The sequence below is a fragment of the Eleutherodactylus coqui genome, chromosome 5, assembly GCF_035609145.1.
Source record: "Eleutherodactylus coqui strain aEleCoq1 chromosome 5, aEleCoq1.hap1, whole genome shotgun sequence".
Lineage (NCBI taxonomy): Eukaryota > Metazoa > Chordata > Amphibia > Anura > Eleutherodactylidae > Eleutherodactylus > Eleutherodactylus coqui.
Genome location: NC_089841.1, coordinates 140,198,561 through 140,224,755, shown reverse-complemented (window position 1 = coordinate 140,224,755; position 26,195 = coordinate 140,198,561). Strand labels below are relative to the sequence as shown.

Genomic DNA, 26,195 nt, shown 5'->3' with positions numbered 1-26,195 from the left:
GTCAAGGTACAATAATACCGCTGTATTGTTTGCGTTTAGTTGCCAATCATCCGAGAAGAATACAAGTGAAGCAATGCAATTGCAGGAAATTTCACGCACCGTAGGAAAAAAACAGCCGTTGGAAAAATAATGCAGTAAATTATGAATGAACATTGTATTGTGTAAACCTTTTTTGGTTTGTTTTTATCCCTGTTCTGACAAGCTACATCAGTGGTTAAAAACTGTACTGTGTGATAGTTTCTTCACCCGTCAGTTGTCCAGAGCAGACCAAGCACTATCTGACTTTATCAAACAGCAGCACCTTTAACACAGTTAGAAAGTGACAGGAGACATTATCTTTCTGATATATGGGGTCCAGAGATGGGCACACAATGCACCCTGACTATTTACCCATCCCTGCTCCTGAGCTTTGTAGCACACTACTTCTTGCTGACATGGAAACTTTGTGAGTATCCACAAACGAGCAAATATTTCTAAATCCAGATGGTGGGGGGCACACAGAATGGTATCATTGCCAGCAGATTATGCATCCCTGCTGTAGGGCATGAAAATCTGTTGGCATTGGAGGGATTTGCTTCCGCTCTGTAATCTGTGTTTTGCCTGTTAGAATGGGCCCTGGAACAGCTGATTGCTCGAACCCATAAGCAGTGTTACCAACTGCTGAGACAACGACTAAGCTACAGTTTGTAGCTCTGGCTCATCACCGCATGTATGTAATGGTGGTAGCGCATGTTTTCTGCCACTCCATTCATTTTAATGGGACTGCCAAAGATGTCAGAATTCAAGTGCTTGGTAACCTTTTGGCACTTTCATTGACATTGGAGCGCCAGAGATGGCTGTATTAATTCGCTTGGAAACCTCAGACACTGTCACTGAAATGAATGAGAGTGCCAGAGATGGCCAAACTCTTGAACTCCACTCTTTGGCTGTACCATTTGAAATAATGACTGTGGAAATGTGCAACCACCGCTTCATTCAAGCTAAGACTCTCTGGCGCCCCATTTTTCAGATCAGTGGATATTCCAGAAGTTAGAACCCCACCAATCAGCTAGTTATGTCCTACTCTATGGTTAAAGGGCTGAAGGGGTTTTCCAAGGTAAATAATCTGTCATCAGGTCCCTCATGTTCAGATCAATGGGTGTTCCGCTTGTCACTCACTGCTGGCTCTGGTCTCCACGGTTTGTGTTAACTGGCAGACTGGGTCATCCAGTAAATCTGCTGCAACAGCCAATGACAGTTCTTCGCAATCATCGCTGAGTGCTGTCATTGACCGCCGCGGCTTGTTTATGGCTGGCTCAGGCTGCTGAGCAGGAGTCCAAAGCTGCCAGTGGGGGATAAATGGGGAGAGTGGATTATCAGTGAAATTTTTTTTTTTCCAGCATGGGGATCTAGTAACAGGCCTTTATATAACTCCCACAACCCCTTTAACTGACTGTTAACAGAATACCCCTTTAATTGTTCAGACATTTTGAAATAGCCCAGTTGAATATATTAAGTAAATAAGTTGTAGTATTTATAGATTTACCACTAATCTGTAGTCAATAGATTCAACCAATTACAAGAGCTGTACAAGGCATAGAATGTAATGCATTTCTTATTTTCCTTGTTATAATGTAGCCCAAGCCTTCTACAACGCCAACCTCACCTCGACCACAAGCTCAGCCAAGTCCTTCAATGGTGGGACATCAGCAGCCGACCCCTGTGTACACACAGCCAGTTTGTTTTGCACCAAATATGATGTATCCAGTTCCTGTGAGTCCTGGTGTACAGGTAATGTATGAGAATCTAGCATAAACTGAGTAGTTTACTTTGTATATATTTTGACACACTTTACAATTAACAGTTGTAGATGGCGGAGAACTGCATGGCTTCTCTTTGGAAGACCATTGACATGATTGGAGCTGCAGTGTGCTTACTTGACTGCAGCTCCATTCGTACAAGGGAGAACAGGACCCCTCATTCTTGTAGGTGATCCCCACCGACCAGATCCTGGTGGGCTGGGGTTGGGTCAGATATGTTTAAATACTAAAATTTGCCAGTTGTCCTCTTTTTCCAACTTCCTATCAACACCTACAGTGTACTAGCTAAAATTTAAGGCTCCACACTTCTGAACCATCTACAATTCCTTTTTTTTTTTTTTTTTAAAGAGATACAAAGATAAAGTAGATGGTGTGTTGTCTTCAAAGTTTACACATATTCAGTATGATCTATTTGTTTCTTCTTCTCCTATCTCTAGCCATTGTATCCTATTCCAATGACAACAGTGCCAGTCAATCAGGCCAAGACATACAGAGCAGGTAAAGGTGAGACTACAGCACGTGGTGCTGTTTTTATTACTGTATTGTATTTGTAGGTAATGGAGCATGTTTGACTGGTAAAGGCATAAACAGATGTTCTGACGGTAGTGCAGATAGTTTTTTTTTTTTTGTGCTATGGCTGACCTTAATTCTACAACCAACTACCTTTTTTCCAATATTTTTTTTCTTTATGTACTTGGTATTGACCAATGATGGCTACCCCCAATTGACCCCATTTACTACACACAGCAAATAAGACAAACCAAATTTAGTCAGCACTTACAATAAAATGTGCTGTTGCATGGATGCCATGGCTGTGATGTGACAATACAGTACTAACAAATATATGGCCTTAGCATTCATACACACTTAATACCAGAATTAAAATTGCACAGCAGTTATCTTTACTAACCGAATAAATATGCAAGATTCTTAGCTCATGTGAACGCATGTGCCACTGCAAGCCACCTTTATTCAAATGGGAACCCCCTCTAAGCTGATTTGCCTCTATTGGCCATCTATATACTCGAATTAAAAAGGTTAGGACAAAAGAGGGAAATAAGGTACGCAACAGAGATGGAAGCCACTACTCCTTAGTAAAAAAAAACAAAAAACAGAGTTGTATTGGAGGGACCAGTGTAGCTGCATCATGTTTATATGCCTATACAAAACGTGGTCTGTACATTGCAGATATTTTCTGCAGAGCGTATATTTCTTCTGCTGTCACCCTATATAGCAGCGAAGCAGACAGACAAACTACACTTAGGTGTGGGGAATACTGCAGTTCTTGATCACAAGTCAGACTACTACAAAGTATTTGCAGGCCATACGCAGCTTCCTCTGAGGTGAGGGGAATTAAATCATGCTCTGCTAAACAGGGACATTTCACAATATACAAGTTGTAGTCTGACATTCTGTTCATATGTATCAGGGATTGCAGCATGGTTGGCTTTTTTTTGTAATATTGACAAAGAATTAGAGACCTGAACAAGGAATCTCCAAAAGACACAGTATGTGTTAGCAGCCTCAAGTTGCTCGAAAGTCAGGAGTCCCGCCACTTCAAATTATTTGCATGCCGTATGTAACTACCTATGGGGTTTTCTGCAAACTACAAAGTTTGCAAAATGTCAGAAAACCACTTTCACTTTTAAGCTTTGATGGCAGTGGTGCTTGGACGAGGTGTTAGTGTTAAAGAATGCACATACCTCCTGCTGGCCACCACTCTGTTTACATCGGCAGCAGCAGTCATGTGGGTTGTTTACCCATGTGTCCGCTGCAGCAAACAGAAGGCTGTCGGTGTCATCAGTAGCATCTTGTAAACCTGCCTTGGTGCTTCTACACTAGAAGCCCACATGACAAATTTACGGGTCATCACCAGGTTTGCTGGCTTGGCGACATTACCCATCAATGCCGAATCGGCGGTCTAGCTCTGCAGTAAGTATATTTCTTTTATGTAATTTTAGGCACGGAGAGCCCCAAAACTGTATTAAAAGAGAAAAAAAAAACTGGACACCCCTTTAGGTAAAACTAAAAAGTAACCCCCTAAAAAGTTAAGAAAACAAGGGGTAAGAACTTGTTGGTGGTAGTGGAGATTGTAGAGTACAAGGCTAAGTTCGCACTTCAAGCAATTTCCACTGAAGTAACAGCTCCACGTTCTGCAGGAGGCTAGGCAAGCATGATGTCATTTCTTAGAAGTGGTTCTGACCATGCATTATATTCGAAGTATGCAGAACAGGTGATTAAAAGATACGGCATGCCTCTTCCTGAAGCAGTCGACATAGATCAATCTGGGGAGATGTTTGATCATTCATCTTCATTTATGTCAACGGGACAGTCCAAACAACCAAAGGGAAAAGACCAAGACATTAAATGAACTGATGCCCAAGTGTTTTTTCTTTTTCTCTCTGAAGAGAATGATGAGGGTGGGTCAGTGCACAAAGTCGGCTCTCCACAGTCAATGTGTACTCGGGGTGATGTGGAAATGGAGCTACCAGCTCCCAGTGCTCACTGTAACAGAATCCACTCAGGAGGAGACTGAGGAGGTGGAAGATGAAGTACTTGACCCAACATGAACAGGCATGGGGAGGAGGTAGAGGCGGATGTTGCTAAGATAGGGAGCAGAGTGTCGCAGAAAAGCATAAGGGCCGCACCATCCCCGTCAGCTACTATTAGTTACAGCAGCACCAACATCAGGCCCACAGCTGAGTCTGTTTGCAGGACTTGTGCAGCCTGCGCTTTCTTTGAAACCGCACGTGATGACAGAAGAGCGGTCATCTGTAAGATCTCTGGTAAACTGTTAAAATGCAGAAACATCATCAACACAACATGTACGAACAGAAACAGGAACTCCCACCACCCGCTCGCTGCCTTGGAGAGCCCACCCAGGCCAATAGGAAAGTGTCGGCCTCATCCTGTCCTCTGCTGCTGCTGTAGTGGTCTCTTCCTCCATCTCCCTACCTGGTCATGCAGTAGCCCCTGAGCACAATTTTGTGTAAGGGCAGAAGTATGCCTACTTTAGGCCTATCCTGTCTTTCACAACCGGGCTTCAGAGTCAGTAGTGGGAAACTGATGGTGGGTGCTCCAACTTCTGCTCTGGCTGCATTAGGGACCTTCTGGCAGACAAATCCGCAAACCTGTTTTTTATTTTTATTTTTTTAAACTCCTATTGACTTTTAAGGGGGGGTCCTCATCGCAATGATTTTAATGAAATCTGTCTGATCCCAAGCCGATTATTCCACTAATCGCTCATCACGATTTATAACCAAATACCTTAAAGCAGGGGTCCCCAACCGCCGGGCCGCGGACCGGGGTCGGGCCGTTGGGTGTTTAGGGCCGGTCCGCGGCACCGCTGGCAACTTTTGCTCTAAACACAAGGCCCGCGGGCCGAATCCGGCCCGCTGCCTTGTGCTATGTGGCCCGGGGCGTGCAGACGCCGCTGACCACTGAAGCGATTACCAGCAGGGGCGCCGCAGCTCCCCGCTGGTAATCGCGCTGATCCCGGCGCACACACTGACGTCTGTGTAGCCAGAATTCTCCTCCCTGAGTCCCCTGCTCATTAGTTCCGCAGGAGAGGACTCGGGGAGGAAGCGTTCCGGGCTGACGTCAGGGCAAGCAGAGAGAGAGCGACAGCAGGGAGGAGGTAAGTATATGGGTTGGGGGGGGGCTGCCTATTATGGGGGGGGGGGGGGGTTGGGGCTACTTATTACAGGGGAAGGGGCTGCCAATTACTGGGAGGGCTGGTTATTACTAGGGGCTGCCTATTACTGGGGGAGCTGCTTATTACTGGGGGGGCTGCTTATTACTGGGGGGGCTGCTTATTACTGGGGGGGCTGCTTATTACTGGGGGGGCTGCTTATTACTGGGGGGGCTGCTTATTACTGGGGGGGCTGCTTATTACTGGGGGGACCTGCTTATTACTGGGCGGGGGGGACCTGCTTATTACTGGGCGGGGGGGACCTGCTTATTACTGGGCGGGGGGGACCTGCTTATTACTGGGCGGGGGGGGGGACCTGCTTATTACTGGGCGGGGGGGGGACCTGCTTATTATTGGGCGGGGGGGACCTGCTTATTATTGGGCGGGGGAGACCTGCTTATTATTGGGCGGGGGAGACCTGCTTATTATTGGGCGGGGGGGACCTGCTTATTATTGGGCGGGGGGGACCTGCTTATTATTGGGCAGGGGGGACCTGCTTATTATTGGGCAGGGGGGGACCTGCTTATTATTGGGCAGGGGGGGACCTGCTTATTATTGGGCAGGGGGGGACCTGCTTATTATTGGGCAGGGGGGGACCTGCTTATTATTGGGCAGGGGGGGACCTGCTTATTATTGGGCGGGGGGGGACCTGCTTATTATTGGGCGGGACCTGCTTATTATTGGGCGGGGGGGGGGGGGACCTGCTTATTATTGGGCGGGGGGGGGGGGGGGACCTGCTTATTACTGGGCGGGGGGGGGGGGACCTGCTTATTACTGGGCGGGGGGGGGGGGACCTGCTTATTACTGGGCGTGGGGGGGGGGACCTGCTTATTACTGGGCGGGGGGGGGGACCTGCTTATTACTGGGCGGGGGGGGACCTGCTTATTACTGGGCGGGGGGGGGGGACACCTGCTTATTACTGGGCGGGGGGGGGGACACCTGCTTATTACTGGGTGGGGGGGGGACACCTGCTTATTACTGGGCGGGGGGGGGGGACACCTGCTTATTACTGGGCGGGGGGGGGGACACCTGCTTATTACTGGGCGGGGGGGGGGGACACCTGCTTATTACTGGGCGGGGGGGGACACCTGCTTATTACTGGGCGGGGGGGGGGACACCTGCTTATTACTGGGCGGGAAGGGGGGACACCTGCTTATTACTGGGCGGGGGGGGGACACCTGCTTATTACTGGGCGGGGGGGGGGACACCTGCTTATTACTGGGCGGGGGGGGGGGACACCTGCTTATTACTGGGCGGGGGGGGGACACCTGCTTATTACTGGGGGGGGGGGACACCTGCTTATTACTGGGGGGGGGGACACCTGCTTATTACTGGGGGGGGGGGACACCTGCTTATCACTGGGGGGGGGGACACCTGCTTATCACTGGGGGGGGGGGACACCTGCTTATTACTGGGGGGGGGGGGGACACCTGCTTATTACTGGGCGGGGGGACGGGACACCTGCTTATTACTGGGCGGGGGGGGGGACACCTGCTTATTACTGGGCGGGGGGGGGACACCTGCTTATTACTGGGCGGGGGGGGGGACACCTGCTTATTACTGGGCGGGGGGGGGGACACCTGCTTATTACTGGGGGGGGGGGGGACACCTGCTTATTACTGGGCGGGGGGGGGGGACACCTGCTTATTACTGGGCGGGGGGACGGGACACCTGCTTATTACTGGGCGGGGGGACGGGACACCTGCTTATTACTGGGGGGGGACGGGACGCCACCTGCTTATTACTGGGGGGGGACGGGACGCCACCTGCTTATTACTGGGGGGGGACGGGACGCCACCTGCTTATTACTGGGGGGGGACGGGACGCCACCTGCTTATTACTGGGGGGGGACGGGACGCCACCTGCTTATTACTGGGGGGGGACGGGACGCCACCTGCTTATTACTGGGGGGGGGGGGGACGCCACCTGCTTATTACTGGGGGGGGACGGGACGCCACCTGCTTATTACTGGGGGGGGACGGGACGCCACCTGCTTATTACTGGGGGGGGACGGGACGCCACCTGCTTATTACTGGGGGGGGACGGGACGCCACCTGCTTATTACTGGGGGGGGGACGGGACGCCACCTGCTTATTACTGGGGGGGGGACGGGACGCCACCTGCTTATTACTGGGGGGGGACGGGACGCCACCTGCTTATTACTGGGGGGGGACGGGACGCCACCTGCTTATTACTGGGGGGGGACGGGACGCCACCTGCTTATTACTGGGGGGGGGGACGGGACGCCACCTGCTTATTACGGGGGGGGACGGGACGCCACCTGCTTATTACTGGGGGGGGACGGGACGCCACCTGCTTATTACTGGGGGGGGACGGGACGCCACCTGCTTATTACTGGGGGGGGACGGGACGCCACCTGCTTATTACTGGGGGGGGACGGGACGCCACCTGCTTATTACTGGGGGGGGACGGGACGCCACCTGCTTATTACTGGGGGGGGGGACGGGCCACCTGCTTATTACTGGGGGGGGGGGGACGGGACACCTGCTTATTACTGGGGGGGGGACGGGACACCTGCTTATTACTGGGGGGGGACGGGACACCTGCTTATTACTGGGGGGGGACGGGACACCTGCTTAGTACTGGGGGGGACGGGACGACACCTGCTTAGTACTGGGGGGGACGGGACGACACCTGCTTAGTACTGGGGGGGACGGGACGACACCTGCTTAGTACTGGGGGGGACGGGACGACACCTGCTTAGTACTGGGGGGGACGGGACGACACCTGCTTAGTACTGGGGGGGGACGGGACGACACCTGCTTAGTACTGGGGGGGGACGGGACGACACCTGCTTAGTACTGGGGGGGGACGGGACGACACCTGCTTAGTACTGGGGGGGGGGGGACGACACCTGCTTAGTACTGGGGGGGGGGGGACGACGACACCTGCTTAGTACTGGGGGGGGGGGGGACGACGACACCTGCTTAGTACTGGGGGGGGGGACGACGACACCTGCTTAGTACTGGGCGGGGACGGACGACGACACCTGCTTAGTACTGGGCGGGGACGGACGACGACACCTGCTTAGTACTGGGCGGGGACGGACGACACCTGCTTAGTACTGGGCGGGGACGGACGACACCTGCTTAGTACTGGGGGGGGGGAGATAAATTATATGCTGCCCTATGTGGGGGGGGGGGGGGATTGCTTACTGGGGTGGGGGCTACTTATTACAGGGGAAGGGGCTGCCTATTACTGGGGAGGCTGCCTATTACTGGGGGGGCTGCCGCCTAGTACTTTGGGGGGGGGGGGGGAACCTGCTTATTACTGGGAGGGGGGGGAACCTGCTTATTACTGGGGGGGGCTGCTTATTACAGGGGGGGCCTGCTTATCACAGGGGGAGGGGCTGTTAATTACTGAGGGATGAGGGCTGTCTATTACTGGGGGGGGGGGGGAGATAAATTATATGCTGCCCTATGTTTGTGCTGGGGGGGGGGGGGGGGAGATTATACACTGCCCTATATGTGTACTGCCAGGACATTCTAAATGTCATAACTAAATAAGAATGCACTAAACTCCAACCCCCTTCATAACCCCGCCCCCTATAACCAAAGCCCCGCCCATGTCCCGCCAACCCTGCCGGGCCTTGTAAAAATGGTCTTGCTTGAAGCCGGTGCCTGGTGCCAAAAAGGTTGGGGACCACTGCCTTAAAGTGTGTATGTTTGGTGTTTTTATTTACAAGAAGATTGGCTACTATCATTGGATACTGTAAAGAGTCCTTTCATATGGAAAGCATTACATTTGAAAATATAAGTAGTTTCTATGCCTGGATCCCTCCTCTAGAAGCCACAACCATAGAGTTGTAATAAGCGTGAACGAGACACCTACCACCTACTAACCTACTTGTGGGGATGAGGGGAACCGTGAGGAAGTAGACTGACAGATTAGTAAATGTTATTATTTACTTTAAAAATTTAAGAGATTTTTTTTAATTCTACTTAATAATGCCAAATATACATCCCCCTGCATGGAGGCCTAAAATGCACTTTTGAATAAGGCCAAACTATATAATTTAGTTATTGCAGTTACAAGAAAAAAAATAAAAATATGGTTTAATAGTTTTAAGGTAGGAACTTTAATCTTTCATACCTTTTGTCACGTTCTAAACTATAAAATGTGGTATTGACTGTTTTTTCTTTGTTGTGCAGTACCAAATATGCCTCAGCAGCGCCAGGACCAGCATCACCAGAACACAATGATGCACCCTGTGTCTGCAGCAGGACCACCTATAGTAGCTACATCACCTGCCTACTCTGCACAGTACGTTGCTTATAGTCCACAACAGTTCCCTAGCCAGCCTCTAATGCAGCATGTGCAGCATTATCAGTCACAGGTAACATTTCTTAAAGTGTTTTTTGTTTTTGTTTTAAACCAGGTTTAACAGTTTTAGAAAAGTGTTTTTGTTTGACTTTTTAGTTTTACTTTTTAGTTATACTTGTAGATCTTCTTTACTTCAGTTAGTTAACAATTACATGTTTTTTCTGTACATTCCAGATCTGAACTTGTGTAATGCGCACATTGTGTAGGAATATTTGTTGCATATTAACATACTGTGCTTTGCTATGTATAAGGACTAAATAACTACATGGGAGGAGTGTGTATATCTTGCAGTGCAACTATTGGCCTAGCTCAACTTCTTGACTTCTAATTCAGTTTTGTATTAAAATACTTATTTTTCCGATTTCTTTTCCAGCACCCCCATGTATATAGTCCTGTAATTCAAGGAAACTCTAGAATGATGGCTCCACCAGCACATGCACAGGCTGGTTTAGTATCTTCATCTGCTACACAGTATGGTGCTCCAGAACAAACACATGCTATGTATGGTAAGACCCAAGCATGATTTTTGCACCTACTTTTTCTTTCTGAAAACCATTGCTTTCTAGATCCATTCTTAACATTAAAATTTTGTGATCACTCATTTAATATTACATTAAGTTACATTGATTTAATGTATAAATATAGAACTGAAAACAATATTGCCAAGTTTTGAGTGAAAAAAGGCAGCATTCTTCAGGGTGTTCTGTGCTACAAGCATAATGGCCACGTCTATCAAACCATTTTCTAAAAACTAATTTGGGATTTACAGCCAAATCTGCTTATTTCATTGTCTTGCCTTATTCCTTAAGTGAAGGCATAGAAAGGGTTATCCAGTTTTATCAAAATAAAACGCATTCATTGTATAATGGAAAGTTATACAACATCTTTATACGTTTTAAGTAAATCTTCCCATTTTTAAAAGCTCTGCTTACAGTAAATGAATAGTAACATTTCTTGTATAAATCTAGAGATTGAAAACCTGTGCTGATATTATTACGGCTGTACTTGATTCATAAACTAGTGTCTCCATTCACTGACATCAAGAAAACTCTTGAAAGTGATGCCAAATGAATACATCAAACCTACTAGAAAGCTCAATGGCTTTTAATTACACAATTAAAGGAAATATGCCACCGTTCTGAGGGGTGTAAACCACTTGCAACTACAGACCAAAAAGTAGAGTACTTTGTTTAGCTTATCTTGCTATAGTGAGTAAAGCCAGCATATGTTTTAAAATGCAGTTTGGGAAGTTCTAAAACTCTTTATTAATGGCGCTCAAACGGTCTGGTGGGCAGGTTCGGACCATCTCTCCTATCCACAATGCACTCCCTAACCCTGCCCCTCTTAAGTGACATGGATGACGTCTACTATATCATCCATAGGGTAGTTCAGATCTTGTGCATGCACAGCGTGTCCACGGACTGTGCAGATTATCTAGCCTTATTGTGGGCATACTAACCAAAAGACCCTTTTAGACACCGATTTTTGCTCAAAAATCGCTCAAAGCCATCTTTTGAGTGATAATCGTGGGTCTAACTGCACTGACATCATGCAGTTTTCTTTAAGCCATCGCCTTTCAGCATGCTGAAAGATCCGTTATCAGAAATTCACAGCGGGATACAGCTGATACTATTGCTTCAGCTGTATCCCCCTCGCGAAGCGCTCTGCTGTAGAACAGCTGGATGCAGAAGACAAGTGGGGCCACCCCACTTGTCTTCTGCATTTTCCGCTCGGAGCGCTCGGCTGTATGACAGCCGAACGCTCGAGTGGGGAACAGCTGGATGCAGAAGGCAAGCAACCCAGTTTGTCATTTGGCTGTATAACAACATTTGAGCAATCTCCTTGCGCTGTAAAAAAAAAAGCACACAATGATTATCTTTCAAAAGATTTTTTGAGCGATAATAGTTGTCTAAACCAGGCTTAACTCTTTTGCCAATGTGCGCCTATCAGGGTCCTGCTTCTGATAAGACATGCTGTAGGGAGAGCAGCATGAGGTCTATTTGAAAGCTAAATGTGTTTGCTTTATCTCTCAGTGGCTGAATGATGAATTTTAGGTTAACCTTAAAATCATCGTTTAAACGGAAAGAGCATGATGCCCGTGTTTACGTATAACGATTATTGCTCATTTTTCGGTAGTTTGAACACATTTTGAGTGATGATCGTTGCGTGTAAAAGGGCCTTAAGGCACTGCATGCTGCTCTCACTGACTAGTCAACAATGCTCATGTGAACAGCACTGGTCAATGAAAGAAGGCGTATAGTGCACAGTGTGCATCAGGTAGTCAGAGAAGCTGGTGTGACTATTTATTTTTTTTACATAATTCTAGAAACTCCAAGATGGCATCTCAACCAGACTTAAAGGACAATATTCAGTTCACTGAATTCTATCATAGCTTTTTAAAAATCTGGTCAAACACTTGAAATTATTTGTAGCGTTTAACTCCTTCCCGCTCCTGGACGTACCTGGTACGTCATGGCAGCCTGGTACTTCCTGCAACATGACGTACCTGGTACGTCCTGGAGATAGCACGGGATCACATGTGATCCCGCGCTATCCCGCAGCGGGAGCCGGCTGTCAGTCACAGCCGGCGTCCCGCTCCAACAGCGGGGGGACATCGGAGATGCGCCCGCCGCTGTTAACCCCTTCCCTGCCGCGATCTAAGTAGATCGCGGCAGGGAAAGAGTTCACAGAGGGATCGCGATCCCTGTGTGTCTCCGGCCGGAACTCGCGATGTTATCGCGAGAGCCCGGCCTGTCACCATGGCAACAGGACGCCAGACACTGGCGTCCTGTATTGCCTGTGCCTATAATCGCTGTACAAGCGATAAGGCATGGCAGAGCAGTAGCTCTGCCATGCCTTATGACAGCGATCATAGGCACAGTGATGTAAGTCCCTCAGAGGGACTCAAATAGTATAAAAAAAAGAGAAAAGAAAAGTGTAAAGAAAAGAAAAATGTAAAAAAAAAAATGTAAAAAACCCCTTTTTTATGCTTTTTCTAATATTAGCATAAAAAAAGGGAAAAAAAACTAAAACCCCACATATTGGGTATTGACGCGTCCGTAACGACGTGTACAAAAAGTTGAACACGCTTTTTATTTTGTACGACAAAAAGCGTAAAAAAAAAACGCTAAAAAACAGAGGCAAAATGCTAATTTTTAGCATTTTGCCTCACAAAAAATGCAATAAAAGTGATCAAAAAAGCCGTACATTCACCAAAATGGTACCAATAAAAACTACAGCTCGTCTCGCAAAAAATAAGCCCTTAAAGAGCTCCGTACATAGAAAAATAAAAAAGTTACAGGACTTTGAATGCAGCTATAGAGAAAAAAAAAAGATTTCCAAAAAAGGGGGTTTTATTGCAAAAAAGTGTAAAAACCTAAAAAAAATATAACAATTTTGGTATCGTTGTTACCGTACCGACCCGCAGAAAAATTTTAGTGTCATTTATGCTGCATGATTAACGCTGTAAAAAAAAAAAAAATAATCTATGGCAGAATTGATGCGTTTTCTCTCCCTGTTATCATTAAAAATAAAAAATAAAAAATTTACGATATTGTCTATATACCCAAAAGTGGCACCGATAAAAACTACAGATCGCCACGCAAAAAACAAGCCCTTATACGGCCGCGTCCACGGAAAAATAAAAAAGTTATGGCTTTTGAAAAATGGAGATGGAAAAATACCAAAAAATCGCTTGGTCCTCAACGCCAAAATAGGCCATGTCATTAAGGGGTTAAGGGTTAGCCATTCCCCACAGTGTAAAAGTAGCGAATGTGGTGGTAAACAGTCTGCTAAAGATCAGTTGTTAAATGTTTAATGTATAGTAGGTATACCCCTTTATGGCATAGCTACAGGTAATGTTGATAGATGTTGGTCCCGACTTTGGGAGCTGGACTTACCCGGTGAGGTGGCTGCCAGCTGGTACTTCCAAACAGAAAATAAGAAGTGCGAGGCTCACTCCATTCACTTTCACTACTTATGGGAGTTCTGGAAGCAGATCCCAGAAGAGGAATCAAATCTCTTAGACCTTTTTGACATAATCTGTGTATATGCCATAAATGTCTAAGGTGAGACTATCTCTGTGACAGAGGCTTTAGAACTATCCTTTGGGTGAAACCACTGCAAGAAAGAAAGATTAAACAAAATGGCCTGTTTCTAAAACTAGAGCACAATTTGCTATCAGCGAATTGCAAAAAGGTGGATGCTTTTTAAATCTGCGCTAAAGCAAATATATACATTGATGCATTCATTTTCATAACCACCTGAACTGTACCACTTGGTTTACTATTTGACTTCAGGTAAGTAGTCATGTTTTCATACCCCTGCTAACAGATATACACATTAGAGGCATAATTGTTTGCTAAATCTCTAACTGCCTATTTATTTGCTTATTTCTGCTGTACGATGCAGATGATGTTATACTAGAAAATCTTCCATACCATTTAAGCCGGTTACTTATAAGTATAGGAACGTACTCCTCAAAATGACCGAGAGAGAAAAAAAGCCTTGCCTATATTGAAACTTTCCCCAATACTGAATTATCTCTTTGTATAAAGGCTTTATTTTTGTGTCTTTAAAAGTGTTTGCTTGTTAAACATTGGTGGCATATCACTTGGAGGTGCCTTCAAGGACCAATCAGCAGGGTGTGATTTGTTGTGACCTACATCAATCACTAGAGGAAAATTCTAGGACAGCACTATGCTACTCTATCTTCTGTCCGCTCAGCTTTTTTCAAAGACCCATAGTTCAGCCTCTGCTAACATTAACACCTTCCCGCTATAGGACATACAGTTACGTCCTGCAGGGTTGGGGTATGTATGAGGAGAGTTTGTGGAGCAACCTCCCTTCATACAGTGCAGGTGCCGGCTGTCTATTACAGCTGACACCCGCGGACAAAAGCTGCAATCAGCCATGTGGCTGCTCGGCACTATTAACCCTTTAAATGCAATTGACAGCGGCATTTAAAGTCCTCGAACGACTCAAGGGTCCCGTACAGCTCCCCATTGATGAAATCGCAGGGATCCGTGTGGGTGTCATGGCAGCCTGGGGCCTTTTGAAAGACCCCAGGGCTTTCTTAGCAGACTGCCTATCAAGCCATCCCCGTGGGGTGGCTTGATAGACTGCCTGTCTGATTGCAGTATGATGTAATGCTATGGCATCACACCATACTGCAGGAGCGATCAAAGCATCACAAGTTGTAGTCCCCTAGGACTAAAAAAGTAAAAATAAGATCAATAAAGTTTTACTAATTGAAAAAAAGTTATTAGTTTTAATCACCCCCCTTTTGCCACACCTATAATAAAAGAATCAAATTCATAGTAGTACAGCAAAAAAAAAAAACAATGTTTATTATAGTAATCTTACTGAGCCATAGAATGAAGTTGTCATTTTTGTTGCTCTTTGTGCGCTGTAGAAACAAGGTGCAATGAAAGATAGTGAAATGTGTAGGGTTTTTTTTTCCTTCCATTTTACTCAATTTAGAATTTTTCAAAAGTTTTTTTAGTACATTATGTGGTACATTAAATAGCACCATTGAAAAATACAACTTGTCCCGCAAAAAACAAGCCCTCATACAGTGACGTCGATAAAGGAGTTGCGATTTTTTTCTTTTTCTTTTTTTTTGAAAAGGTAAAGTTAGCTGCATAATAGATTACTTCCATTTATTAATGGAAGAAGTTAGTGCATACTAGTTTGAGAAAAAAAATCTATTAATGTTAGTCATTGTTTCACTTTTATTTGTTTTCATCTTGATCTGTCGGCATTATAAAAGAGCTTTTTAACAATCATGGGAATCCCCTCTCGTAAGATCAGCTGCTGCTTTGCCAAACAGAGAATCCTTGTCTGTAGCTTTCTCTACAGCTTGAGGTTTTTATTCCTTATTCATAAGAAGCACTGGTAGTCACATCTTGTAAATAAGTGTACACTATATAGAGTATGGACAATCACGGTCTTGTTGTCTCATGGTGGACTATTACAATTTAAGTATATATTTTCAGTCGTTGAACATGGTAGAGAGCTAGAGGGATGTAAATTTAATTAAGAAAAAATATACCTATTGACATAATGTAGGTGTTAGGCTGACACAATTTAGCAAACTACCAAATTAATATTTGCTGCTACCTGTTAGTGTGCTCCATTCTCCAGTCTTCATGGAAGCCAAGTGCATGCTCAGGTAACTGGCATATGTGTTTCTTGGGTTCTTTTTTTGTTTTTTTTGGGGGGGGGGGGAGGGGCGTGGCAAGAACCCTCTAAGCAGTCGGGCATTTTTAGTTTTTTGCACATGTGCAATGGGGTATCTAATGTATATGAAAAACTCTTAATGTAAATGATTCCTATCATGTTTTTTTCATAAATTATGTAGTGCATGTGGATATATGAAACTGTCTGTTATTAGGGGAATGTGGGATCACCTTCACCTTTTTAGCGGCTTGTTCGTTCCCTTTCGCTCACCTGCAGACAGTAAATGGTCAATTACCATAAAAAGTGCCAGCAGTAACACCATAACTAGAAGGTGAAGGAAGGGCTTCAGTTGCGATCTCTCACACTGCATGCTAAATGTTGGACCAGTCGATGGTTTCACTCAGATTGTCAGCCTTTTTATATATGGGTAACTACCACCTTATATGCGCAATCGTTGAATACAATCGCTCACAGGACTCCTTAGCCTGGAATAAAAGGATTTAAAGGAGTTAGCCGAGACTTCGGAGACGGTGCGATGTCCTTCCTGTGCTGTCCGTTCTGACACTAGTGCCATGATTTAGTTGATTGGTGGGGATCCTGAGCGGCCGACTCATGCTGATCCATCTATTGGTGAATTTTCCTGAGGAGAGTTCATCAATTGAAAAAATTCCCAAAGACCCTTTTAAACTAACAAAAATACGAGTTATGGTTTTATTTGCACTGGTTCTTCACATCATGCTTTGACACAATTTTTGCAAAAGTATCAAAATTCACAGATTTGATCACACCATGTGATGTGTTTTTGTTTTTTTTCCCCTCCATTCCCAAGTAGGTAGAGTTAACTGTATCCAGTCACTCTTTTGCTGTAAAGTCCAGGAACAGAGGGACCTTTGATTCTTGCCATTGAACTTCTTGGATACTGTGGAGTATATGGATTTCACTATCCAAAGGCTCCCTTTGCTTGACCACAATTGGGTCCTCTGAGCTGTCCACCTGTAATGCCTATTGGGGAATACTTTAGTTGTACCCAGACAGTTTATATGCATAAGCCGTAATATTAAAGGGGTTCTGACATAAAAAAAAAAAAATTGTACTCGCCTTGCCTGGCCAGGACCGATCGCCAGGCATGTCCCCTCCAGCCGGCATCTTTTTCTGTGGCTTGTAGAAGCAGAGCAGGAGCGGTCAAAATGACCGCTCCTGCTCTGCTCCGTCTGTCAGTCACTTCCGAGGTGAACGGACGGGCCACCCACAGCAAGCACGTCACAAGCAGTGCTTGCTATGGGCGGCCCGTCCGTCCCGGCTGAACTCCGAGATTCTGCGCGTGCGCAGTGGAGACGCGGCCCGCCCTGACTCCTGTCAGAGGGCACCTCTCCACTGCGCATGCGCGCGATCTCGGAGCAGCGCGGCTCGTGGAGGAAGAAGAGGAAGAGCAGCACCTGCCGGGAGGTGACCCCCCCCCTCCCCCATCCCGATGTCAACAACAACAGGAGAAAAGGTAAGTATGAGGTTTTTATGTTTTAGCAGCCATTAAACCGTGGGTTCCCTGGGTCCATTAGGCAGACCGGGAAACAATGGCTGCTAAAGCATAAAAACATTATTCATGTCAGAACCCCTTTAAAATGTACAGAAATTCCAATATATAATCGTTAAGAATAAAAACCGCTAAGTCTGCTTTCTCATGTTAATATGGGCTAAATATTACTTTTAAAAAAACAGTTAATTTGAAATTGGAATAACTTTTAAATAATTATTAAAGATGAAAATTAAAATCTATACATATTTCATATTCCCCTAGTGACAAGATCATAAAACGAATGTGGTGGTCTTGGTGTTGGGCAGAACACACAAGGTGTTTTATGCCTGCTGCCATTCTACAAAATAAATACAAATTAAACCTTAATAGAAAGTGGCCCTTAGAATGGATGTTGGCTGGTATAACAAAAGGATATCAATTAATTTCCACTTTTTAAAGCCATGGCATACTTAAACTGTTTATTTTACGTGGCTTCTGATGTCATGCCTCATGCAGGTGAAGCGCATTGTTTCAGTTTGACTCACCTGTACAAGCTGCACAGCACAATTTTTGGGGTTTTGCAAGGCAATACACACCTGCTGCCTTTACGGGCAGCCCAAAGATCTTGGCCTATCAAAGTGGACACTAAATCCTGCTAAGAATGTCTTGAGGCTTTAGAAACAGTGTAGATGTTATCTGCTGGAGCACTCCCTGCCTAATGCCATTGTGTAGCCACTAATAACTAGACCAGTACCTGTTAGGTCCGCAGTGAACAGCTAGATATTGTCATTCAAAGCTGCATGTAGGGTGGCAACAGTGAACTTCTGAACGTAATCTGAAGAATGCTAATCTGTCATTTCATAGTTTCCTCTGACAGTAATTGTGTGCATGACAACATAGATACAATGACATCTCTCTCCTGCTTCAGTTGGAAGCTACAGCAGAAGAATTTCATTCTCATTGTCCATCATGTCAGCCTTGCAATGCTTTCATCAAAGGCTAATTTGCGTTTCTATTTCCCCAAATTCAGCATGTCCTAAAATTCCAAACAACAAGGAGACTGCCCCTTCTTTCTACTTTGCCAGTGAGTTGTTGTTTTTTTGATTCCCTTGCTTTTACTTGACTGTTCTTGTAAACACACATGGTGAATGTTGAAAAACTAGAAAATGTGGGATAGAATAAAGGGCTCAGAATAAATGCTTGGTAGTCTTCATACATTAATTAGCCACTTTCTGGCTTATAGAGAGAACCACAAATCTGGCTCCTGCTGAAGAGGACAGAAGTAATATAATCTATAAAGAAATGTCTTAAGTATTCTTTATCCTGTTAAAAGCAGCAGTGGAACACTATCAATTCAAGAAGCTGTTTGGTGCAACACACACACATTGGCTACATTAAAGAGCTTGTTTTATCTTAAATGGTGGGGCTCCCCTCACAAGCTGCGTTTACTGCGGTTTCAGCAGCGCGTTCATGCATTTCTGCTGAAGGAAGCTGAAAAAAAAGAATCAATACTCTCCTAGCTGGCACCGTCTGGGTTCCTTCCGTGGCTCTCTGGAGCTCCGGGCAAGCTTCTGGGCGGGCACTTGTCATCGCTGACAGAGGATCTTTTGCTAGACCCCGCCTCAGCAAGAGATTGCTCTGATTGGCTGAGCCTGCGGGTAGTGTAGTTAGCGCTTGCATTTAGTGCTGTCAAAAACGTACTAAGTTGTGCCACTTTTTCAGCCGTGCTGAAACCGCTGCCCAATTCAATGCACAGCTGAAAACGGCCAAAGATAGAACATGCATCGCTGTCAAGGTGCAGCATTTTGACTCGTGTGAGCAGCCCCATTGAAATGAATGGGAGCGTTGTACAGCGTCTAGTGCAACTCTGAAAAGGCAGCACTTAACACTGTACAAAAACGCCTGTCTGAGGGAGGCCTTATTCCCATTTTAGACACTTAAATGTCTGAGATGGAGTCCCACCTCTGAGACGGGCATCTGTCGGGCGCCGACTAACGCTGTCTTCTCCTTCCATTAGACGCGCTTGCGCTATCCGGTCTTCTGCTCTGTTGAATGGGGCCGCTCTGGCGTGCTCGCGCCGGAGAGCTGGTCTGCGCATGCGCAGAAGACCTCGGCAGCGCGAGCACGCCGGAGCGGCCCCATTGAACAGAGCAGAAGACCGGACAGCGCAAGCGCGTCTAATGGAAGGAGAAGACAGCGTTAGTCGGCGCCATGGAGACGGGGACGCCAGCATCGGAGGAGGTAAGTGTATAACTTCTGTATGGCTCATATTTAATGCACGATGTATATTACAAAGTGCATTAATATGGCCACACAGAAGTGTATAACCCCACTTGCTGCCGCAGGACAACCCCTTTAAGACATTATTTGCTAAATACGTATATTTAACTCTGCGGCACATTGCAGCTTTATTTGTAGGACGGCCTGAAAACCTAAGCACATGGGAATGGTTATGCTGAGCCTGAAAATAACTTTCCAAATCTGTTTAAAATGTACAGTTCTTCTATACACATTGTTTAAACAGCCAAGTTTTGTTTGCCAATTTATTGTCTTTATTTTGGGAATGCATACACAGTATATGGCCAACACAAAGTGCTCATTGAATCAATCAGCAGAATTAATGGTGGCCTGCTGACTCGGAATCCACTGGGATTTGCTTGATCTGTTTTCTGCTCATGAAGGGGCAATTCCAATAAGTTTACGCAAGGGAAATATTTAACTACTTCACAGTTCTGCAATGGAGAAGTTATGCTGTAGTGAAATATTTATTTCCAAACTCTCCTGTCTCTAGCTGGGCCGTAGACATAAGATGCCTGCTTCGTGGGCTGTAGAATGTATAGCAGTTTAAAAACTGCACATAGATGCAAGGTAGGAGGATAATAAAGGACAATGGTTAGACATATAGTGGCAGGATTTGATTCAAGTTGTAAGATCAAACCCTTCGGGCAGGGATTCTGCTTTCCTGCTTCCGTAACTGAGCAGGAAAACGGAAGCCTGAAAGAAAATCTGAACAGATAATCTGGCAATAGGAAATTGCTCTGAATGTGATTTACCAGCCTGTAATTTAGGTTTTTTTTATACAGATAGTGAAATATATCAAGGTTTTACCTTTTAGAAACTGTTTTTATTACACTATATTTGGCTTTATATGATGTATTTTTTTCGCCCATTTGAGAGGTCATTTTAAACTTTGGTCCACCTTGTTGTGAGTATCCGATTAGTTTGTGTTTTCCACATTAATATATTTAGGGTTAAAGTTAACTTTTGTTTTGCGGTAGTAATTTGAATGATTAATTTGGTTGGAATAGTGGAATCTGTAAAATGTCACAGGAGAACTAAGGTGAGAGATTCAAAATGGTGCAAATGAAAAGTGGAGCATTTGACCAAACAACTAGTGAGATTGATTTTTCTTCTCCAGGATTAAATGAACTTGAATTTGGTTGCTATGGATGACTGCTCCTCTGTTCCTTTAGCAGTTTTAATCTCTTCTATTAGGTCTTGGGAAGCACTGTTAATAGCCACTCAAAAGGATTTATTTAAGCAACTGTGTCATCAAAAAATGACATTGTATGAATCAAGTTTTTATTTTAAAGGCTATGGAAATCTCTGTGCAAAAAATAAATACACACATTTCGAAGTCCCTTTAGAAAAAAATGATGCACTTGTCTGGTCTTTGCATTGAGTTTTCCTTCTGTTGCATTTAGAAAGCATCATATTTTGTTTTCAGGCTCTCCTATACTGGGGTCTCATGAATGTGCAAAAGCTCAGCTTCTCCTCTTTTAGAGGCTGCGTAGCATAACCACGCCCACTTAATACTACACAGCTATCTCTCCTCTATCTCGCCTTCTCACATGATTGTATTACAGTAGCACTTCTGCGTCCGTAATACAGACACATCCCAGCGCAACCGTGGGATTTACTGACCTGTCACCAACATAATCTATGTGAAACTGGCCTCAGAGTAAACTTCATTATCACAGGCATGATTGCAATGACAGGTAATACCTCTATATAGATGAATGGACTCTGGAGCTGTTAACTGCAGCTCAGGCAAAATGGCAGCCCCTATAGTAATGTACAGACAATAGTTAAAAAAAAAAATCTGCAGTCAGAAAATAACATAAGAAAAATTGAACTTTTCTGATTTTAATTTGTAATATAAATATTAGTAAGGATACAACCTGCTCAAGTCTTACAAGTTGGCTGCTTGTTTTTGCAGTTATCCACAGCTTCTCTTCGATTAAAGGGGTTGTCCGCTTCTAAACTATTGAATTCAATGGCAACGATGTCTGTAATACCAACCCAGGCCTTTGATAAGAGTATGGAGCTATGTGTTTTTGGCTACGTACACATTGGCCGCACTCGGCACATAGCTGATTGCCGCGGGTCTCGAGCTGTGGACCCCTGCTAATCGACTAGTGGTGTATTGTCCTGAGGATTGGTCAGTAGTTCAGAAGTGGACAGCCTTTTTTAAATGTGGTGTATGACAGAACATCAATATTTAGGTCATGTGGACCAACCGGAGATGCATTTGCCATGCTTGCCAAGCTTAAGCAATAAAAGCTAGAATCGCTGGAATGGAGTATAACCAGGTTTCTGAAGAAACATCTGGTTATATTACCTCAAGTGACTCCTCCATTTATACGGTTGATGAGCTGCCCTACCATATCATCCACCGTGTTTTATCTGTGATCCCAAAAACTTTGCAGTCACTGGATCGCTTCTGCTATATTCAAGAATAGATACTGAAATTGCCCTAGGAATACTCCAGCAATTGGAATTGTGTTTATAAAACCCAAAGGCAAAAAATACCCACAGGTAATATCCCCCAAAATATAATCTAAATACTTTTATTATTCAAAAAAGACAGACAACATTGAATATTTAAAATAAAGCGGCAAATGGTAGCAAATGAGATGTGACCAGCAGTCATGAGTTAGTATCATGTCATTGTGTATATACACACTAAAACAGTGATGGCAAACCTTTTAGAGACAGAGTGCCCAAACTGCAACCCAAGACCCACTTATTTACCGCAAATTGCCAACACGTCAGGGGGCGCGGGGCTTAACACAACGTATGATTTTACCCCCATCGTTCTAAAAAAGGACAGGGTTTCAAAATAAACAGTGCAGATTTGGACTCCGTGTCGTGCTGCCGCTGATCTCTCTGCTCGGTCCACCGCTGCTCCATCTGCTGCCCATTCCTTAGTCGCCGACGCTTCCCCTGTTAAGGCCACACGCCAAGCTCCTCAGAAGCTGGGGGCGTTACAACATGTCAAACCCCTGTATTATGTCGCCACCCCTAACTTCCGGTGGCGACATAATACAAGAATACCAGGGAGCCGCGGCCCCTGACAATATTCACAAGTGGTGAGCGGCCGATGGCGCTGTGTGCCAGCAGGGAGGACTCTGCATGCCGCCTCTGGCACGCGTGCCATAGGTTCGCCACCACTGCACTAAAACATAGATCTGGATGGCCGACTTCCAAAAGCCTATGTGGCTATTACCAAGTCAGCACCATCAAAACCCTATTAAAATCTAATCTATAGCCACCCGACATGTTTCGCCTTGCGGCATCCTCATGGGGAGAAAAACAAACAGGGCTGTAGAGCTTCTGCTATAACCCGCACTGCTACATCGCTATAAATTATCATTGAGACAGTTCTTTTGGGTGCAAAAATGGCTCAGAATTAAAGAGGTATTGTACTAATGTAGCTCTGTAATCTCTTTAATTCAACGTCTTTGTCTACTTGACTGCTTGTACTCGGGTTTGCCATGGTACCAGAGCCATAAGTTGAGGCACCTGGGTTGCAGTGGAAAGTGTGTATTGGAGCTACTCAATACCATGTGCTATTTAATAATACTGGTGTGTTCCCATGTGGTAAGCGCCATGGCCTTGATGGGACTGCTACATCTGCACCCTCTATAGTTAGGTCTCTGCTTGGTAGCATCAAGTAGTTAAAAAATTCATTCGCATCTGCTATTGACTGTAACAGGGTCCTTTGGGCTTCCGTCATGCTGACCAGCATTCTGCCAGACAAAACCCTGCAGCATATGCCAGAGGCTTCGAACACAGATGTGAGCAAAGCCTAAATAGTTTGTTAGGTTTAATTGGGAAAAACTGTCTTTGTTGCTCCATAGCAGCCAATCGCAACACAGCATTCATTTTTTTGAAAGTGCTCTAAGGAATGGAAGTTGCACCATGATTGGTTGCTGTGTTGGCCAAAAAGACAGTTTTCATGACCCCTACTTCATTAAACGTTTTTTTCTGAGATGTTTGATTTGCAGAAATTCAGCTCCCCCTGCCATAAAATAAGAAATGGGGATATGCTCTTGGTATTGTTCCCAGTGTTTGTGTACAGGTTACAGTCCCACCCGGTTTATGGAATGTGTCAGGGGCTGCAACCAATGACAGAACTCAGCGCTCGATTGCTTGTGACGTTCCGTAAACAGGCTGGTGAAGCCTGTTAATGTGACGTCACAGGGGAAAGCCAGAGCGCAGTCACAGGACACAGCGGGAGGTAGAAAGAGTATAAAGGGCCATTTACACGGGACGATTATTGCTCAAAATTTGTTCAAACGAACAAAAACGAGCGATTATCATAGTTCTGTGTAAATGCAAAAAAAATTGCTCACTTCTCGGTCACTTTTCATTGTAGCTGACTTTCAGTTACCATAAAACACACTGCTGGATCGCTGGCTTCTCGTTACGTGTAAACGCTCCCCACTCAGCGCTTCACATAGTGTGAAGTGCTGAGCGAGAAGCCCCCGATCCAGCTGTGTTCTGTCTAATCGCTCTGCACGAGTGCCAACTACCTCAGCGGTGACGTCAGCGCTCGTCCCATCTTAATAGGACCTCCTTAGCCTTTCCGTTATTTTATAGCAGTGGGAGTTGGATTTTCTTATAAATTAAACATCTTGTAAAACCTGTTTTAATCTTTATTCACATGGACTGGTTTCCTGCATTCTTCCTAGCTGATGCTGTCTTCTCACTAAACATACAGCTATTGAGCAGACCATTAACCAAACTTGTTTCTCAATTGTGTGAGCTCTACTTGTCGGAATGTGTTTTTAGTTGTGGTTGTCACATGACAAGATCTCAATGCAGAGATCTTGATGCAGCCATGGCAAACTCGGAGAAAGCAATAGTTTATGTTGTTGCAGCAGACATGAGATTACAAAGCCTTTTTTTTATTTTTTTTTTGTATTACTTAAACTTGTTACATTAATAGTCTGTTGCTTGTGGAGTATATGGTAAATTTATCATGCAGTCTTATGGAAATGCGCAGTTAATTGCATTGGCGAAGATCTGTCATTCAGTGCAACTCTTATCGCGTGGGAGCAGCTGCTAGGACAAAGGTGAATCCATATAGTTTATTAATGTAAAAGCATAGTTGTGCATTTGTTTGCCACGTTTTATATAGATGTCTATATAATACCCACTGTATTATTCTTTTAATGCTACTGGACCTTACTGACTATTACAATATGACAGATTTTTTTTTTTTTTCACAGTTAAATCTAATATCTATTTTTTTTTCCTTCTTGCTTCCAGTTTCTACTAGCTCACTAGCACAGCAGTACGCACATCCCAATGCTGCATTACATCCACATCCCCCTCATCCTCAGCCTTCAGCAACCCCTACTGGACAGCAACAGTCTCAACATGGTGGTAGTCATCCAGCACCAAGCCCAGTTCAGGTACAATAACACAGTAACCTAGTATGGTGTGTGCTTAGTTTGTGCAGCATGTACTGTGTAGCCTTATGGTTTTATTAACTTTTTTGTGTAATTTTACACATTAATAATAACAGAAACACAACAAATAGCTGGTCTCGCAGGACCACGACAATAACCTAGGGGTTAGAAAAATGAAAAATCGTACCAAGGTATGCCGGCACACACAAGTGCTTAGTGCCAGTCAGGCACCCCCTCAGTAATTATACTTGACGAGTAAATCAGTTGGAAACCGAGCCCACTGACATGGCTGGCCCGTAGATCATAAAAATCAGTTTTTGAACACCTGAGTCCATAAAGAAAGAAAAACAGAAAATACAAAGGTAAAACAGAGACAGAAATAGTAAAACCTAGGACAAAAAAAAGGAGGAGGAAGGGGCATCAGACAAGGAGGGAGAGAAACAGTCTAAGAGCAACAAAGAAATAAATGTAAGGCGCTCAAGATCTGCTGGCGGGCAATCCAGGTAGTGGCCCGCGCCATAACCTCATTTAAAAAAACAACAAAAAAAAAAAAAACTGATGCGACCCACCCCTCTCACCACCCAGCTAAATTCTGAAACTCTGAAGAGTCGCGAAATTCGTTCCATAGTGGCGAAGCGCCTCTGCTCGAGTGTGTGACGTCGGAGCCATCATCCACCAACTCTTCCATATACATTAGCTGATTCAGTTCATGGATTTACTTCAGAAACTTCGCCAGTGGCATGCGATAACTGCCCTGACTGCGGTGAGGAAATGATATAGGAGACACTTTTTAATCATGGCAAAAGTACCAGGAATAACAGAGGGCAATGCTAGTTGCAGGGAGGCCTCCACCATGCTACTGGACACGCTCTCGTACAGCTCAAAAACCTTCCTCCAGGAAGATTGAATAGGCGGGCACTCCCACCAGATGTGTAGCATGGTGCCACACCCAGACACACATCTCCCAA

General features: G+C 45.1%; 1 protein-coding gene across 6 annotated transcripts in view; it reads left to right on the top strand.

The window, feature by feature from the left end:
- The window catches only part of ATXN2 (ataxin 2), a 97,086-nt gene that overhangs the window by 64,126 nt on the left and 6,765 nt on the right, over positions 1–26,195 (top strand). For 3 of the 6 annotated variants that reach the window (XM_066603248.1, XM_066603244.1, XM_066603250.1), the window contains 6 exons: positions 1,618–1,770; positions 2,237–2,303; positions 9,663–9,847; positions 10,208–10,340; positions 18,558–18,611; positions 25,085–25,230. In XM_066603248.1, the coding sequence (XP_066459345.1) occupies positions 1,618–1,770; positions 2,237–2,303; positions 9,663–9,847; positions 10,208–10,340; positions 18,558–18,611; positions 25,085–25,230 (738 nt within the window). The remainder of the gene's footprint in view (positions 1–1,617; positions 1,771–2,236; positions 2,304–9,662; positions 9,848–10,207; positions 10,341–18,557; positions 18,612–25,084; positions 25,231–26,195) is intronic. The other 3 variants (XM_066603245.1, XM_066603247.1, XM_066603246.1) reach the window with 3 other exon arrangements.